This window comes from Heloderma suspectum, chromosome 9 (assembly GCF_057233095.1).
Source record: "Heloderma suspectum isolate Gila_16-S chromosome 9, 16-S_ref, whole genome shotgun sequence".
NCBI lineage: Eukaryota > Metazoa > Chordata > Lepidosauria > Squamata > Helodermatidae > Heloderma > Heloderma suspectum.
In genome coordinates, this window is record NC_139466.1 from 32,397,226 (window position 1) to 32,413,699 (window position 16,474).

Sequence of the window (16,474 nt, forward strand, 5' to 3'; positions counted from 1 at the left end):
CTGTATTTTAATATTGCGAACCGCTGAGAGATTTTAATTATACTCAGTGGTATATAAATGCCACAAATAAATAAATAAATAAATAAAGAAAGAAAGAAAGAAAGAAACATGAAGAACTGGTCCCCGAGTGTTCTTGTTTTCCTTTTCTTTCCCTTCCCCATCCCTTTATCCTTTTGTATTGCCTCTTTTTAGATTGGACGTCTGAGGGCAGGGGCTGTCTTGCTTTTATTATTCATATATAAGCCACTCCAGAAGGCTTTTTAGCTAAAAAGCTGGATAAAAACAAACAAATAAATAACCAAAATAAATAAATAAATAAATAAATACGTTGAGAAGTGGATCATGTTCATCACCTGATGGTGCAGTGATGTTCATTATGCAGCAGTTTTTCCTTATTGCAAGGATCCTTCTCAGAGATGCAATGATCTGTGATGCAATGCAATGATTCAGTGGTAGAGCAGAGGCTTCAGATACAGAAGGGTCCAAGATTTGAGCCCTGGCATATCCAGTTGGAAGGTGCACATAGTAGGAGAGGGGAAAGACTTTTCCCAGCCTGAGCCACTGCCAGCAGAGTAGGCAGTACTGGGTTAGAAAGCCGAATTGTCTAACTTGACCTAAGGCACTGTTACTAGACGTTGTCAGTCCAGTTAGTTATTTGGCTTTAGTTGTACAAAACATCTGACAGGGAGAAACATGATAATAGTCAGCACTGTGCTGAATTTTTCAATCTATTTATTTTTGACAATTAATGGGGTGGGGGTGGGGGAAGGGGGGAAAATACACCTGGAAATTGTGGGAAGTGGTGAGAATTTCAGAGAAATTTCTCAGACTGCAGGGCTTCAGTGCTTAGCTTACTGTAAGGAGGTGGCTGATGGGTGTGTGTGTGTGTGTGTGTGTGTGCACTCTTTCTTTTACCTTTTTCACCCCATTCTGTCCTGCAGCCTTTCCAGCTCCTTGTACTTCCTGGAAAGCCTCCACATGGACTTAATTAGGACTTCCTCCCTCGGGGCTCTTCAGTGCTGCTGCTGCCTGACAACTGAGCAAGGAGTTGTTGCGTCGATCTTCTTCTTGCTGTTGTTGTTAAAAGGACTTTTAACAACAACCAAACCAAAACTGCCTCGCTCAGCTTTTGGGCCCTTGGCCAGCAGCAAGTCCTGGTTAAGTCCTCTAGCTGGCTTTTCAGGAAGCTCACGCAGCTGGAGAGGCTGCAAGGACATACTGAGGCAAAAATGGTAAAAGAGCACACACAAGCCCCTCATCCACCTACTTCCAGTAAAGTAAGCACTGAAGCCCTGCACCCTGAGAAATTTCTATGAAATTCTCAATACCGCTGCAAAAGAGGCAGAAAAACGAAACCAAGAGGCTGTGAAAGGGCAGGTGGGGTTTTGGCACAGTAATAATACCTACAGTTTATTTAAATGCATTAATAGGTCTGTCTGTGTAAATACATAACAACGTACTTACATACAGCCATTTTTCACAAAACATTCTCCTGCCAGGGGATCGCATGCACTGCTCTCTAACTAACTGCCCAATGGACAAAAGAAGCCACAGATCATCTGTCATTAGACAAATAATCCAGCTTCAATTTGACTGGCCAAAAAACAATTCTATTAAGGATCACAGAGAGCCACTTTGTCCAGATGTCCATATAAATAGAGTAAAGCAAACAGAAAAGCTGGCCTACCCTCATCATACCTGCACCACATCTACACACTCATTGCTCATGAGGACTCTTTAGTACAACATCCTGTCTGAAAACAGAGCTTCGTAAAGGCATCCATTTTTACACGGCTCCAAAAACTAGGGATGTATGGACTGTGTAAAATCCACTCTGTCGGTGTTTCATGGATTGCTTTTTGTTCCATCGTCCAGTCAAAGGATGCAATTTTTTTTTGCCATGTGGAAAAATACGCAAATAATTATGTAAGACGTTTCATAACAATTTACATAATTTACCTTAGTACATAACATTTAGCGTATTTTCCCCCATTCCATTCAACTTTTCCTCAGCAGAAACGTGTGTATTTTCCTATGAATAAGTATGCATCAATTTTGGAAAAGTTTTTTAAAAAAACACATCTGGAAGCCCACAGTCTCCATGCAGCCTGGGGTGTTGCTACACAGTGGATTCCGCAGGGCGGATTCTTAGAAATCCAAGCTCATTTTAGTCTGTCTTGAAGTTCTCCAGAATCTCTACCAAAAACTGCCTTCACCATTGCAGGAATAGTGCAGGTCCAGCATCAAGGATCACAGCCCAGCAGGGGGCCAACTGCTAAGCCAAGATGATGGGCTGAATGGCCATTTCTTAATGGGAAATGGCCATGCCTGGCAGCAGCAGTGGAATAAATGCAGCAGAGGGGAATCCTGCTATGCTGCCTCCACCATGCGCACTTCCCACTGAGAAAGAGAAGACTGTCTAGAGGCCTTGGCAACACTGCAGGGGTCTCTGGAGTGATTGTCCATTCTCTGGAGGAAAGGAAGAGTCCTGGTTCGGGGAGCAAATCACCAGCCATCTTGCACTCCCTTTACCCCGCCAGCTTCTTAGAGCATGAGAGTCATGCACCACTGTCTCCTGTTTCTTATTCCTCCAGGAATGGTCTATTTTGCAGTTTGAGAGACACTCAGAAGGAGCAGAGCAGAAACTCACATTTGAAGGAGCCCAAGAGAGACCCTGCCTTGGCCTCCAATTATCCTTCCCAATGGGAAACAGAAACTTGCTGCACAAGCTCCTGGGGTAAAGCAGGGGCTTTTGTGATTAAGGATGGCGGGGTGTTCGGTTGGGGCTTGAAGCTTGTCGATTTCTCACTGGCTCGGCCCCCAGGATGCCAGTCCATGGATCCCTGTGCTTGCCCAAGTCAGCATGCACTGAGTCGGGTAAGAGCGCAGCCACCCGGTCCCTTGCTGAGCTGTCATTTTCCATAAACATGGCGACTTGGCCTTTTTCGTAAATAACCATTTATGCAAGTGGCAGCTGTAAAGGAGCCATTTATGCAACATTGCTGGTGTAAATAGACCATTTATGCCTGTAACATTGCGAAAATGGCCCCTTTATGGCCGCCATTTTCATAAATGCTCATTTACAAAACAGGCCGAGTCACCATTTTTACACAAATTGGCGGCTTGGTGAGGGAGTAGTCAGCTGTGCACTGCTTGCCAGGTGCCCATGGACCATCCAGCAGCTTGTTGCATGTGTGAGCAGGATCAGGCAGCCAGCAAGGCTCCGGTGAGCAGTGTGGGATGGGGTGAGTTCACCCATCCCTACTTGTGATTAGGGATGGTGAAACGAGCGATGTTCAAGATTGCCAGGATTGTCCAAACATTGTCTCGCCACTTGTCTCATGCCTGATTCCTGTTTGCATTTGCGACTGCTGCTCCCTCTGCATGAATGGGGAAATTGCAGAAATCGAGCCGTGGTTGAATGCAAACTTTGTGCAACTTCTCCCTGTTCGATTTGCACACATTTCCTAAATTTAAGCAAATTTCATAAACTTCCTTCATAGACTATGAAATTTGTGTAGATTTTGGAAATTTGCATAAATTTAGGATATCTCTGCAAATCAAATGCGATCACAGGTTTGGCAATTTACGGACATTTTTGACAGACATGTGCTCATGCTCCCATTCAAAGTTGCGAATAGGGCATGCTCGCGTGTTTTGTGGGCAAAAACAAATTTCTCATACATGCCTACCTGTGATGAGTTCTCATTTCAGCTTGGGGAGAGTGGCTGGAGGGAGCCCATAGAAAGCCCCCACAATCCCTGGCATGAAGGCACTCTAGGCATCAATTGCCACCGCCTGTGCTGTTGCTATCTACTTCCTCATTCCTCAAGTTAAGGCTGGCCCCCCACCCCACCTCCACTTTTGGGGAAAAGAAGAGGAGTACAGGCTACATCCAGTTTTTAAAAAATATATATATACTTCCAAAAAAAGTGCCTCAAAGCTTTTTGAGTGTTTGAACACAGCATTCAAAAAGCCTGTCATTTCAAGGCAAGCCAAAGGGTGTGTGTGTGTGAGAGTGTGTGTGAGTGTGTGTGTGTGAAAGAGACAGAGAGAGAGAGAGAGAGAGAGCGCCCATTCTGTCTCTCTTCTCCATTATTACTTTACAGTGCTGAGGCCTGTTAGCACTGAAGAAAAGTGCTAGAGTTAAGCCCTGGTGAGCCATGGTTTAAGCGCAACACTGACCATCCATTATTGCTATCTCATGGCCGCTCATATTTCAATCTCAAACTTTTAACTGCTGTGCTCATTTGAGTGCCTTTTGCTACCCATGTCTGGTTCACCAGCTATCGTAGTTCCTGGAGCATGATAGGTGGTTCAGGCACTGTTAACCTCAAGATTGGACTATTGTAATGTGCTCTATGTGGGGCTACCCTTGGGCCTGGTCTGGAAACCTCTGCTAGTGCAGAATGATGCTATGAGGCTACTGACAACGGCTTCTTTTCAACTGCGTGTTACATCTTTGCTAAAAGAACTACACTAGCTGACAGAAAGTTTCTGGACCATCTTCAAGATTCTGTTGCTAACATATAAAGTACTAAATAACTTGGGACCAGGTTACGTTAGGGACTGCCTTACCCCTTATGACCCTGGTAGTATAATTATAGTTTTATTGGTGACTAGTGATTATTTTATTGGATTTTTATTGTTATATTTTTATGGTTTATTTTTATTGGTATATTTTTATGGTTGGCCTGGCGTGCTATGGTCCATGGGGTCACGAAGAGTCGGACACAACTTAATGACTGAACAACAACAACATTATTGCTAAACGCTTAATGCTAACCACTGGAAAGCAGTATATAAACCTGTGTATTGAATAAATAAAATAGATACATGAGGCTGTGTACATTCTCCAGTGTCCAGGGGGCACTTCTACATGCAGTAGCTGATGACCAATGATGAAATCTGCCTATCCTCAAGAATTTAACACCTTGAGGATTTAGCTTTGACCTCCCTTTACAAAAAGGAAGATGACAATGGTGAAGAAGCAATTCTGTTATCTGAGGGGCTGTTGTAATGTATAGATAGCTTTGGTTGTATCATGACCCTTGACCCTGGGCTCCCACAGTGCTCTGAGGAAAGCTCACATGGGGATGAGGTTCAGGCCACTTTCCTTGGAGAAGAACCTTCAGTATCTCCTCCCAGGCAGAGGACATGGCCCTACCATCATCTCAGATTCAGAGGACAAGTTGCCAGCCAGCCTTTCTATATCCTAGACCTCACAGACCCCAAAGGATTCCAGATTTGACAAAGGACCTTTAAGGAGCACAGCTGGTTCCTTCAAAGATGTGGGGCCTTATGCAGAACAGGCATTGCCTGGCTTTATGAGGCCTCAGATGATTTCAGCTCCTTCTTGAGGCAACATCATTCCATAGCTCAGTGAGCAGAGCCTAGTGGGAACGTTCCAGGGTCCTGATTTCTGGTTTAAGTGACCTGCCTTAGTTTTGACTTGACCTGGCTTTGACCTTGCCTGACTGGGCTTAACCCTGTGAGGCTCAGGCCCCAGCAGTGTGAAATTGAGGACATATCACATTGCCATGCAAGGAGCTTCTGGTTTAGTGCTTAGCACAAATTCTGCAATAGTTTTGCCTTTTCTGCTGTGGGTACTTATGTGTGGAGAGGTCAACATGGGCTGGGTATGGAGCCCTATGTTATGCACATTTACTCCTCAGTAAGCCCCACTGAGTTCAATGACACATATTCTCAGGTGAGTGTGCACTGAGTCACAGCTTTAGGCTACAATCCTAACCACAGTCACTTGGGTGTAAGCTTCATTGAACTCAGAGAGATTTACTTCTGAATAAACTTAGGAACAGAGGAAACTGCCTTATACAGAACCAGACCATTGGTCTATCTAGCACAGTGCTGCCTACACTGACAGGTAGCAGCTTTCCATGTTTTCAAACCGAAGTGTTTCCTACCTGGAGATGCCTGGGATTGAACCTAGATCCTTCTGCATGAGAAGTAGGTACTCTATCCACTGAGCTACATCCTTTCCAAGCTTGCATAAGATTAGTCTCTAGGTCTGGCATCTCAAGGAGTGAGCCTGCAGTACAGATGACTGATAACTGGAAATGCGTCTTCTCTCAAGTGAAAAGTCTTCAGAAACAGCCATGTTTATTATTCTCTTGACATTCTCCCCCTTACTTCAATGCATCTTTGTCCAGGCTTTAAAAATTATTCCTAAAAAAACATTTTAAAATCTATTCCTGCTACAAATGCATTATTCTGCTTCCTTTGTGTGTCATTCTCTAGCATACTGACAGCAGAGACAGGCTCCTAATCACTGATCTCGCATGGCTTCAAGAAATTGAAAATCTGAGCTGTGAAGCACCAATTATCTTCACAGGGGAGCGCCTGTGTGCCGATCATCACTGATTCCCGAAACAATCAATCTCATCATGCCTTTCTGGTAAATACCAGCCATCAATAGAATGTGTGTATTAAAAATAAAATCCTAGTGCAACCTATTAAAATACTTAGCCACATGGCAGAGTGCTCTGCAATGCCAGGGAACGACCATAGTTCAGTGGTAGAGCATGTGCTTTGCAAACAGAAGGTCACAGGTTCAGTCCTTGGCATATCCAGGTAGGACTGGAAATGTTCATACCTGAAAACCTGGAGAGCTGCTGACAGTTAGTGTTGACGATACTGGGCTAGATGGTCTGACTCTGATGGTCTAATATTTATTCTCTCCAGCATTTTAATGGTATGAATTTTAAATATTGGAAGGTTACCATATTTGGAAATGAAGTTATTCCTGCTGTTTTAATTATGTTAGCTGTTTATGGGTTTTAGGATGCAATCCTACTGGGTTGATGCATGCTAGATGGAAGTCTTTCATCTTACCTAAGCACTCAATAGAGGCCTGTAGCCTTCCTCTACGTGCATCTACTGCAGTACCAGTGTCATCATTAGGAAAACGAGATTCGTGTGCAGTTCTCTATCCCTCTTCTGCTCCCTCTTGCCCAGCAATAATCAAACTCCAAAATTCCAAGGATATATTTGATTCCCATTTAGGGCAGAACCACAACTTAACAGGGGAGAACTTGGAGTTCAGTCGTAGAGTACCTGCTTTACCTGCAGAAGGTCTCAGGTTCAATCCCGGGCATCTCCAGGCAGGGCTAGAAAAATTCCTGCCATAAATTCTGGACAGCTGCTGCCAGTCAGTGCTGCCAGCACTGGGCTAGATGGCCTGATGGTGTGACTCATAAGTCTAAGTATAAGGCAGCTTCCTATATTCCTACCTTAAAAAAATGGACCCTGCCCAGCGTTTCAGAATGTGATTGTTGTTACAATGCTACATGCTTATTTCCTCCATGATGGGGAACCACGTAAACATGCAAAATCCCTTCCTACCATCACCAGTCTGAATTCATCCCCCCAAAAGCTTTTCTGCTTTATCCCACTGAACATATAAAATGGTCCATAGCGATCAATGGTGCCAGATGTAAGCATTGTTACACTTATTTGAAACAGTGATCAAAGCACCCATCACATTCTGTGTATAATAAGAGAGGAACATTTCCCAGAAAATCTAGCACAGTGATATTTAACCTCAAAAAGGGCAATTTCTCAGAATGAAATGGATTATGGAAGCTGAAGGGGACACTGAAGAGGGTCAAATCCCTTCAGGAAGTTTGGAGGTAATTTAAAACCACTAACATACAAACTCAGAGAAAATGTGTACAACACTTTTTTTAAAGGCACAAACAAAACAAGTCCAAAATGATGCCAGTATGTCATACATTATCTCAGCATGCATAGGTCCCTAAATTCATATTTCCCATGGTGATGTTAACATAGGCAAGAAGGTGCTTAACCCTTCCCATGCCTCCAGTTTCCATATGCAAATCCCCCCCCCCTTAATTGTTTCCCCCTTAATTGGGCTCATTCCTTGTCTTGGAGCCCAGTTGAAGAAAAAATAGAAGCAACCTAGAGGAGAACATTTGAAGGAGAGCATCAGAAGGCAGGGAAAGGGTTAAGCACTCTGCTCCTCCCCTCTGATTCTGCTCTGCAAATGCCTCCCAAGCCCACATGAGGGTCAGAAGGATAATATAGGCTTAGAGCACAAATGGGGTGTCCATAGTTGTGCCATTAAACATTAACTAAGCAAAGGCGGAATAAATAAACATGGAGTAATCCCATGAAGATCAGCTTGTGAATCAGGAATATACAAGTGGGATGGGAAAAAAGTGCAATGGGCTGATCAGCATCATATGACCCTTTGACAAGTTATTTAAAGTGAAATCAGAATATATTTATTTCAGCTATTTCTGCTTATCTCCTCTGAATGGGTCCACAAAACAGCTATAATTGTCTACCTGCCCGGACTGGTCCTTCTCTGGGAGCCCCTGCCAAAGAAAGTGAGGCGGGTGGCTATCAGGAAGAGGGGCTTTTCTACTGTGGCACCCCAGCTGTGGAATGAGTTCCCTAGAGAGGTTCACCTGCGCCTACACTGAACTCCTTTTAGCAACAGGTGAAGACCTTTTTTTATTTTCCAAGGCATTTTAGCATTCTAGTCTTTTAGTTCGGCAGATTCAGATTTGTTACTGGATTTTAAATCGCTGCATTGCTGCTAGGCTTTATGCTGGTTGTACTTTTATACTGTAGTTGTAATGCTTTTATATTTTATATTGTTTTTATGCTGTACTTGTGAACCACCCAGAAAGCTTCAGCTATTGGGCGGTATAGAAATGAAATAAATACATACATACATACATAAATACATGAGCGCGCATGCACAAATACACACACACACACACACACACTAAAGCAAACTCAAAATAGAAAACCAACCTTCCTTCCTTCCTTCCTTCCTTCCTTCCTTCCTTCCTTCCATTCCATTCCATTCCATTCCATTCCATTCCATTCCATTCCATTCCATTCCATTCCATTTCTATACTGCCCAACAGCCGAAGCTCTCTGGGCGGTTCACAAAAATTAAATTAAATACACACCACACCAGTGTCGGACTGGTAAATTTTGAAGTGCGGGCTCTCATCATGATTCCTGTAGCCACACCTCCAAGAAGCATTCCAAAATTCAGGGAGCTGAGTAGATTCATATCAACAAACCACTTCTAGCAATTTCATTTCCACCAGGAGCAGGTCTTTTGCAAAGTGAATGGGTCTTAACTGCCCATTCAGGATCTAGCCAACCCAAAATTCTTTGCATTAAAAGAGGGAACAATATCTTGTTGCTGGGAAAAATCACTTTCCCCCATCTTCTGTGAGGATTGCATCTAAGCTCAGAGGGAACAGGAGAGTAAGAGATGATGTCAGCATCCCTGCTAATGAAGAAGTGTCAATGCTGCATTCCTGGCAGTTTTGGCTCCACTACACCACCACAACAGAGCTCGCAGAAAAGCCAGCAGTTTCAGCGCTCCATGTGATGACAATCGCATGCATAGGGAGAGTGGAGCCACTCTTACTGGCCACCCCCCTGCCATTGTATTCTTGATGGCCCAGGACCACCGTCATCCACGTCTGGGGGTTGCGGGTTTGACTGGAAAGCCTGATGTATGCAGAAAGGCTCCCACTGCATGACTGGTGCTCTAAATGGTACAAGGAGCCTATGCGTTTTCCCCTATGTGCTCTCCACCAGGCTCCTCACTTCAGACCTCCCCGCAGCGCATGGTGGTGGGCATGCAGGACTAGCGCGGATGTGACAGTGGGGACAGGGACAGCAAACACAGCCCTGCTCTCCACTTATTTTATTCTCTCTTTTTTTTCTCATTTCATTCATGGGCCAATGTGCCTGAAGACCTCCCCTATGTCCCTAACCATCTGCTTCCATCAGTCGTTCATGCCCTGGTCTCCTCTCGCCTAGACTACTGTAATGTGGTCTATGGCGGGTTACCCTTGAAGATGGTTCAGAAGTTGCAGCTGGTGCAGAATACGGCGGCCTGCCTGATTAAAGACAGCCATTGGCGAGACCACATCAGTCCAGCGCTGAAGGAGTTGCACTGGTTACCAGTTGTTTTCCAGGCCCAATTCAAAGTGTTGGCATTGACCTTTAAAACCCTATATGGTTCCGGCTCTGTCTATCTTAAGGAGCACCTCCAACAACACCAAGGATGCCACATGTCAAGGGCTCCTTGGAGGCCTCTCTCAGTCTAATCCAGTAGCCAAGTCCAGACACAGACGAAGGGATTCTTTTCAAAGCTTTATTCTTCTTTTACAACTTAACAACTATACCGTTTGCAACTAGATCTGAGCAGCACCGAACCTATGCCCTAAGTTGGAACAGTTGGTCCCCGTTTGAAAGGGAATTACTGGCAGACCCCTGAACTTAAGGACCAGGGAGAGTCCCTCCCCTTTTCCCTTGGATCCTCTGGGCACAGCCGTTGTTTACGCGCCAACCGGGCACTCCGCCTCCTTTCTGCGCCCTCCATCTGGCGCCACTCTCTGCATCGGCGTCGCGCGTCCACCAAGTTTGCTATCTGCTCTCTGTTACTCCCTGGACTGCTATCTAACCTAGGAATGTTGGTGGGAGGAATCTCCGTCAGCTGTTGGCCCTGGGAAAGAGGAGCGTGCTCCCCTCCCAGGAGCGACTGCTCTTCCTCAGAATCAGAACTACTCTGGGATTCTATGGGCTCAGTGTCCACCCTGACACTACACAACGAGATCAGCCTTGGTAGGCCTTCTGTCTGTCCCATCAACCAGGACAGCTAGGCTGGTGAGGACTAGGGAGAGGGCCTTTTCTGTGGTGGCCCCCACTCTGGAATTCCTTCCCTAGTAACCTCCACCATGCCCCCTCTTTGATGAGCTTCCACCGGGCTTTAAAAACCTGGCTTTTCAGGCAGGCATTTGGGGTGGGTTAGGGGTTTTTAGAGCAGTGTTGTTTTATGTTGTTTTGTTCAGTTGATTATGTAAATTCGTTGTATTTCATGTTGTTATTACTATTGTACGCCGCCTAGAGTGGCTGGGTAGCTGGCCAGATGGGTGGCTAATAAATCCAATAATTAAATAAATAAATAAATAACCTACTTTCCCCCCTAATTTATGAGGACTTAAGAACAGCCTTGTTTAGAGATGTAGACCTGCCATCAGGCAGATCTGTTGGGTATTTGATTAATATTTATTGGGGGACAGGTCTCCTCATGTTTCTGAAAAGGCAGCCTGCTTTGATTTAGAGCAGCAATTTTAAGGGGGAAAGTTTGTGATAGGTCAAACTGTCTTGATGAGCAATCCTTTATTTCTTAGAATGGTAGGTTTTATTATTATTTTAATTGCCCAATGTATTTTACTCTGTTCTTTGTCTTTGATGTGTTCTGTTTTTGTAATGGCTTCTGCTACACAAAATAAACTATATTTGAACTTTATTCATTTCATTTCCTCATTGCATTTATAGCCCGCCTTGCCACCAGAAAATGGCACTGGAGGCGGCTAACAATAAAATCCAGAAACAAATTATTAAATGAAATTAAAAATTAAAAACAAAATCTTAATTAAAACATAAAATTAAAAACAAATAAATTAAAAATACAACAATAAAATAAATAAACAGCACCAAACAATAAAAAACCCTATAGTAACAGGATAGCGTATATGCCAAAGACCCAAATGAATAAAAACATCTTTGCTTGCTGATGGAATGACAACAGAGAGGGGGCCAACACAGAGTCCTATGGCAGAGAGTTCAAGAGCTTGGGAGCAGCCACTGTGAAGGGCTTCCCTTGCATCCTCACCAAACATGCCTATGATGGCAGTTTGCCTTGCCCTTTCACACAACTGGAATCACAAGAGCGGTTGAACAGCTGAATAGGATTCCAAACACAATCTGAAATAACTTGTTTTCACATGTCACCTAAAAACAAAAAAAGAAAAGGCAAGACAGGCCTCCTTGGGGAGTGATTTGTGCAAGCATGGTGCTTCCACATAGGAATTTAGGTGAATTAAATAAAATGGAAAGAAATTAGGTATGCTCATTTCCTTCTGACACCCTTTTCTCTCCAGTGAAGGAACACATGCATATGGGATAGAAAGAGATATACCTTTCCTTTCTGTTTTATCTGGAGCTTTTCCTCCAATTGGTGAGTAAGTTGTATCCACGGACTCTGTGACCTTGCTTCCCTTACTGACTCCATTTTCATACAGCTGCCCTTCAACCGGCTGCAGTTGCCAAGTTAGGCCAAATAAATGTACTGCTGTTTAAAAAACAAGGTGAGAGAGAGAGAGAGAGAGAGAGAAGAACAGCAATTAGTTTATGCCCACCTTTATTGTGTGAAGAAAGAAGGTAGCAGGGTAGCTTTTACAGAAGTCAATTATTGCATGCCTGTGTTTGGACTACCTTGAAATTCTAAGTATGTAATTTCACTTTAAAACTAAATGTTTAATTAGATTGCACATTTTTATTTGGAGTTCAGCCAGCACTGGAGGATGAATCTCCCCAGCAATTAACGCTTGAAAATGCTTTCAATTCAACGGACAATGGCTTTGTAAGTAAGATGCTGCATGGAAACTTATAATGCTATATCTGTGGGTGAAACTACCCACCTCTTATCTTTAAAAGCTAGAGGCCACTTCTTCTCTGCAAACTGAAGCTAGGTGGGCATGATTTGCAGTGAAGACATTTTGGGTGGGAGTGGAAAGTATGTGCTTAACTATGCCACTGTGTTACGCCACCTTGGGAGGCTTCTGTCCTGAAAGGTGGCCAAGAAGAATTTTAAATGATAAATAATATTAACTAAGTTGGGATGGATGAATCTGTCACTTCGGGCTGCTTTAAGAAAACTCTCAAGTTCTTTCCATTCCATTCAAAAGAAATTTGCAAATTTTGTGAAGTTCTTATCAAAGGCTGGCAAGAGCCAGCATGGTGTAGTGGTGAGAGTGACGGACTGGGAGCCGGAAGATCCGGGTTCTAGTCCCTACTCAGCCATGGAAGCTCGCTGGGTGACTTTGGGCCAGTCACATACTCTCAGCCCAACCCACCTCACAGGGTTGTTGTTGTGAGGATAAAATGGAGAGGAGGAGGATTATGTACGTCACCTTGAGTTCCTTGGAGGAAAAAAGGCGGGATATAAATGTAATAAATAAATAAATAAATAAATAAATAAATGGCGAACCAAACTAAATTCTCACCCATCTGCGCTGGCCAAATTGAAAATATACACTTATTCCCGGCATGGAGAAGACCATGTTATACCTGCCTGCCAGGTAGCTGTTAAAGATGAGAAGCCTGCCATAAAAAAGGGGGTGGCGACAACACTAATTCAGCACCATGAACACAGCTGAATACATTGGAATTCAAAGCCAGACTTCTAAGAGCTATAAGCACTCAAAGCCCATTGCCTAAATGGAAAAATCTGTCCATTTCTCCTCCTCTCACATTCAATGTTTTTTTTTTTTTTAAACAAAACAGACAAACACAAAAACACCTCAAGGTTTTTTCTGCCCTATTCATAAAGGAATTCGTGAATTTTGACAAGTTCTTATTAAAAAATGAGCAAAATGAAATTCTCACCCATCAATTAGCGATGGACACATCAGTATATTTTGGTTTCTCTCTGTTTCTCATTTTTCCAGTCTTGGTTCATCTCAAACTTTTAGAACTTCCCCAGTCTTAAGTTCAGCTCATCCCAAACTTTGAGAATGATTTTTTTTGGGGGGGCGGCGGGTAAAGTTTTCATGAAAATTCATAAGCATTTTTGTGCACATTTCTCCTAAAACATGAATTTTTTGCCAAATATACAATTTTTTGTGCAATAATTTGTCCTAAGATAATGCATTTTAATGGTATGTAAAATAAACACATTTTTGTACACATTTTGGAGATGTGTGAATTTCATAGGATAACTGAGTTCCAGTTCACATCGCAGTTCGAAAGTGCAAAATTAGGTAAATCATTCATTACAATGTGAACTGAACAAATTTCTCCCCCATCCCTACCACCAAGATCCTTAGCTTTCCCTTCACCCACCACTATTTCTCCTGCTGCAACTTTCCCATACAGGTTATGTTTACCTCAACCCCATATTCCAAGACCCATCTTCACTTCACAAGCCCAGATCAAGGGAAAAACACAGAGACAGGATCCCGGTGGAAAGCACTCACACAGGTGATAGCAGGGGAACTGAAGGTGAGATCCAGCAGCTATGACTGCAGTGGGCAATACACAAGCCATGGATCAACATGCAGGCCAGTGCAGCCCCAACCACCCCCTGTTTCCCTCCACCACCCCTATTTTTCTTTTAAAGGAAGTGAGAAGACGTCATGTTTTACTGGTGAAACTCAGTGGCAAACTGCTTCAGAAGCTTAGTTAGAATGGACAAATTTAGCTTAAAAACAAGCAACATTGATTTCAAGCAAAATTGATCCATTTAGGCCTCTGAAGCTGCTATGGAGGCTTAGAATGGACCAATTTAGCTTGTTCCTCTGGTTTAATCCTTTTTTGTGTGGTGCGGGGATGGTGGTGGACTGCAGTCCATGATGGGAATGGGCTTGGGGGGGTTGGCCCTTCAGCCCCTGGACTGTCCGAAGTTGCCCACTCTTGAATGAGGGGAAGGGTTACCCTATTTCCTAAAGCATTTGAGCTGCATTAGCCCTGATTTAAATAGGAGAAGCAGTGTCTGTGCTTTCACCCTGTATTAACTCATTAAAAGTTCAGAATCAGAGCAGGGCCAGGCAGGTTTTTTTTTTTTTTTAATTCATGCGGATTAGGTGTGAGCATGTGTTTGCTTCCTTTTGCAACTTGCAGAGCTCCGAAAACAGTTGAATTCAAAGTTTTCCCATGGATAGTCATTTCAGATTACTTTAAATATACTGACATCCAGCAAAGCCGTTTTTCACACCCAGCCTGGCTCCGCATAGTATGTTCCCTGCTTCTTCTTCAAATATTTCCATGTCGTTCTATCTGGATAATTTAAGATGTAGGGGAGGAGAACAGCTCATTGAAGCAATCTTCCCAGAATTACAGTTCTTGAACCCAGTAGACAGTGAGAGAGGAAGTGGCTATTGCAGTCTGCTGTGCTTAAGAACTGTATTTCTGGGAAGGTTGCTTGTCATGAAATAACATGGCCAGAACGATCCTCAAGCCCAGCCTGATGCATTGTGATAGGATCCCTTCATACATAGCCACAATTTACCCATATTGTTCAGACCAAGCATGTTAAAAAGAGCAAAAGCAACAAAGATACACCATCCTGGAGAAATGAAATAAGCCCTTTATTATGATGCACATATTTAGTTCCAGTATTGCCACACAATGACTTGCTATTTAAGAAGAAATATTTCCAGCTGGCTGAAGCTAGCATATGAAAGGCAACTAAAGAATGAAAGTTGCCAAGCTGATCTGACTTAGGAGACAACTTGTTCCCTAGTCTAAATTTCCTTTTATTGCAGGAAGAGCTTGAATTTTTTCCCCACTGCACACAAATGATATTGTTCTCTGATCTAATTAATACCATTCCCGCCAATAGCAAACTCAGCTGGTGAGTGTCAACAAATTGTAACTAAAATGGGCCTGCTAAGAAACAAGAGAGAGGTATAGGCATGCTTGGGGGAACCCCACGGGCTGCAGAAGTACAAACAATCTTCAGGAAAAGAAGCAAACCGAAGGGAGCAATGCCGTCCTCCCAACAGTCCAATAAGGACTGAATATACTTAGTGGCATAGAACATTGAGTTTCTGTTGTGGGGTGGGATGGGGTGGGGGGTGGATAATTGGGGTGAAAGGAGGAATAGAATGGAAGAAGGTATGGCTGGCATTCAGAACAGCAACACTCCACTCTGCAACATTTTGTTACCCATTCCATTGGTTAATCATCTAAAAGGAATATTTTAATAAGATTTCTGCTCTATTCAAAGAGCATCAGAAAACACAATGGTTAAGGTGAAGATGGCATGACAACACATGGGAAAGAACTGTAGCCTTCTTGGAAAGCAAGAATAAATTGGGGTCAAGCTAGATGCGACATTCAGTGCAACGTTAGAAATAACTAATGGAATTCTCCCTGATGGGAAATTTCTTCCCAATGCAAATGCTAACTAGCCTCAGAAAAGGGTTGTTCCTCAGGACTGCAGCAGGGGAGGGAAGGGTTAAAAATTCATCTCTCTGCCTGCTCTGATCCCATTAATGATCAGACACCACAACCCGATGGAACTTGCGTTTTAATTACCCACAGGCTAGATGCAAAAACACATTTAACAACATGTGTAGTTTGGCCATTAGAACTACTCTGCTGAAATGGGATGATCTGAAATGAATCAGAGGAGAAGGATGTGATGATAAAAGAAAGCCATTTTGTATGGAACTGTAGGCTACAATGGCTTTTCTCCTCACTGTTCTCCACCTGTAGGCTTCCAATGAATAGAAAGCTCTAACACATCTCATTCAGCTGGCAAGGTGAAGACTCCTCAGCTAAGGAAGAAAGAAGCATGGCCCCAATTTGACTTCTAGGATAACACTAAGCTATGATTTACTTAACAACGGTTTGTTGCTTTAGCTATGTTTTAACTTTTATTGTATAC

The 16,474-nt window shown here is 43.4% G+C and overlaps 1 protein-coding gene across 2 annotated transcripts in view; it reads right to left on the bottom strand.

The window, feature by feature from the left end:
* The window catches only part of TENM1 (teneurin transmembrane protein 1), a 438,805-nt gene that overhangs the window by 216,168 nt on the left and 206,163 nt on the right, over positions 1-16,474 (bottom strand). For both annotated transcript variants that reach the window (XM_084814084.1, XM_084814083.1), the window contains exon 6: positions 12,002-12,154. In XM_084814084.1, the coding sequence (XP_084670210.1) occupies positions 12,002-12,154 (153 nt within the window). The remainder of the gene's footprint in view (positions 1-12,001; positions 12,155-16,474) is intronic.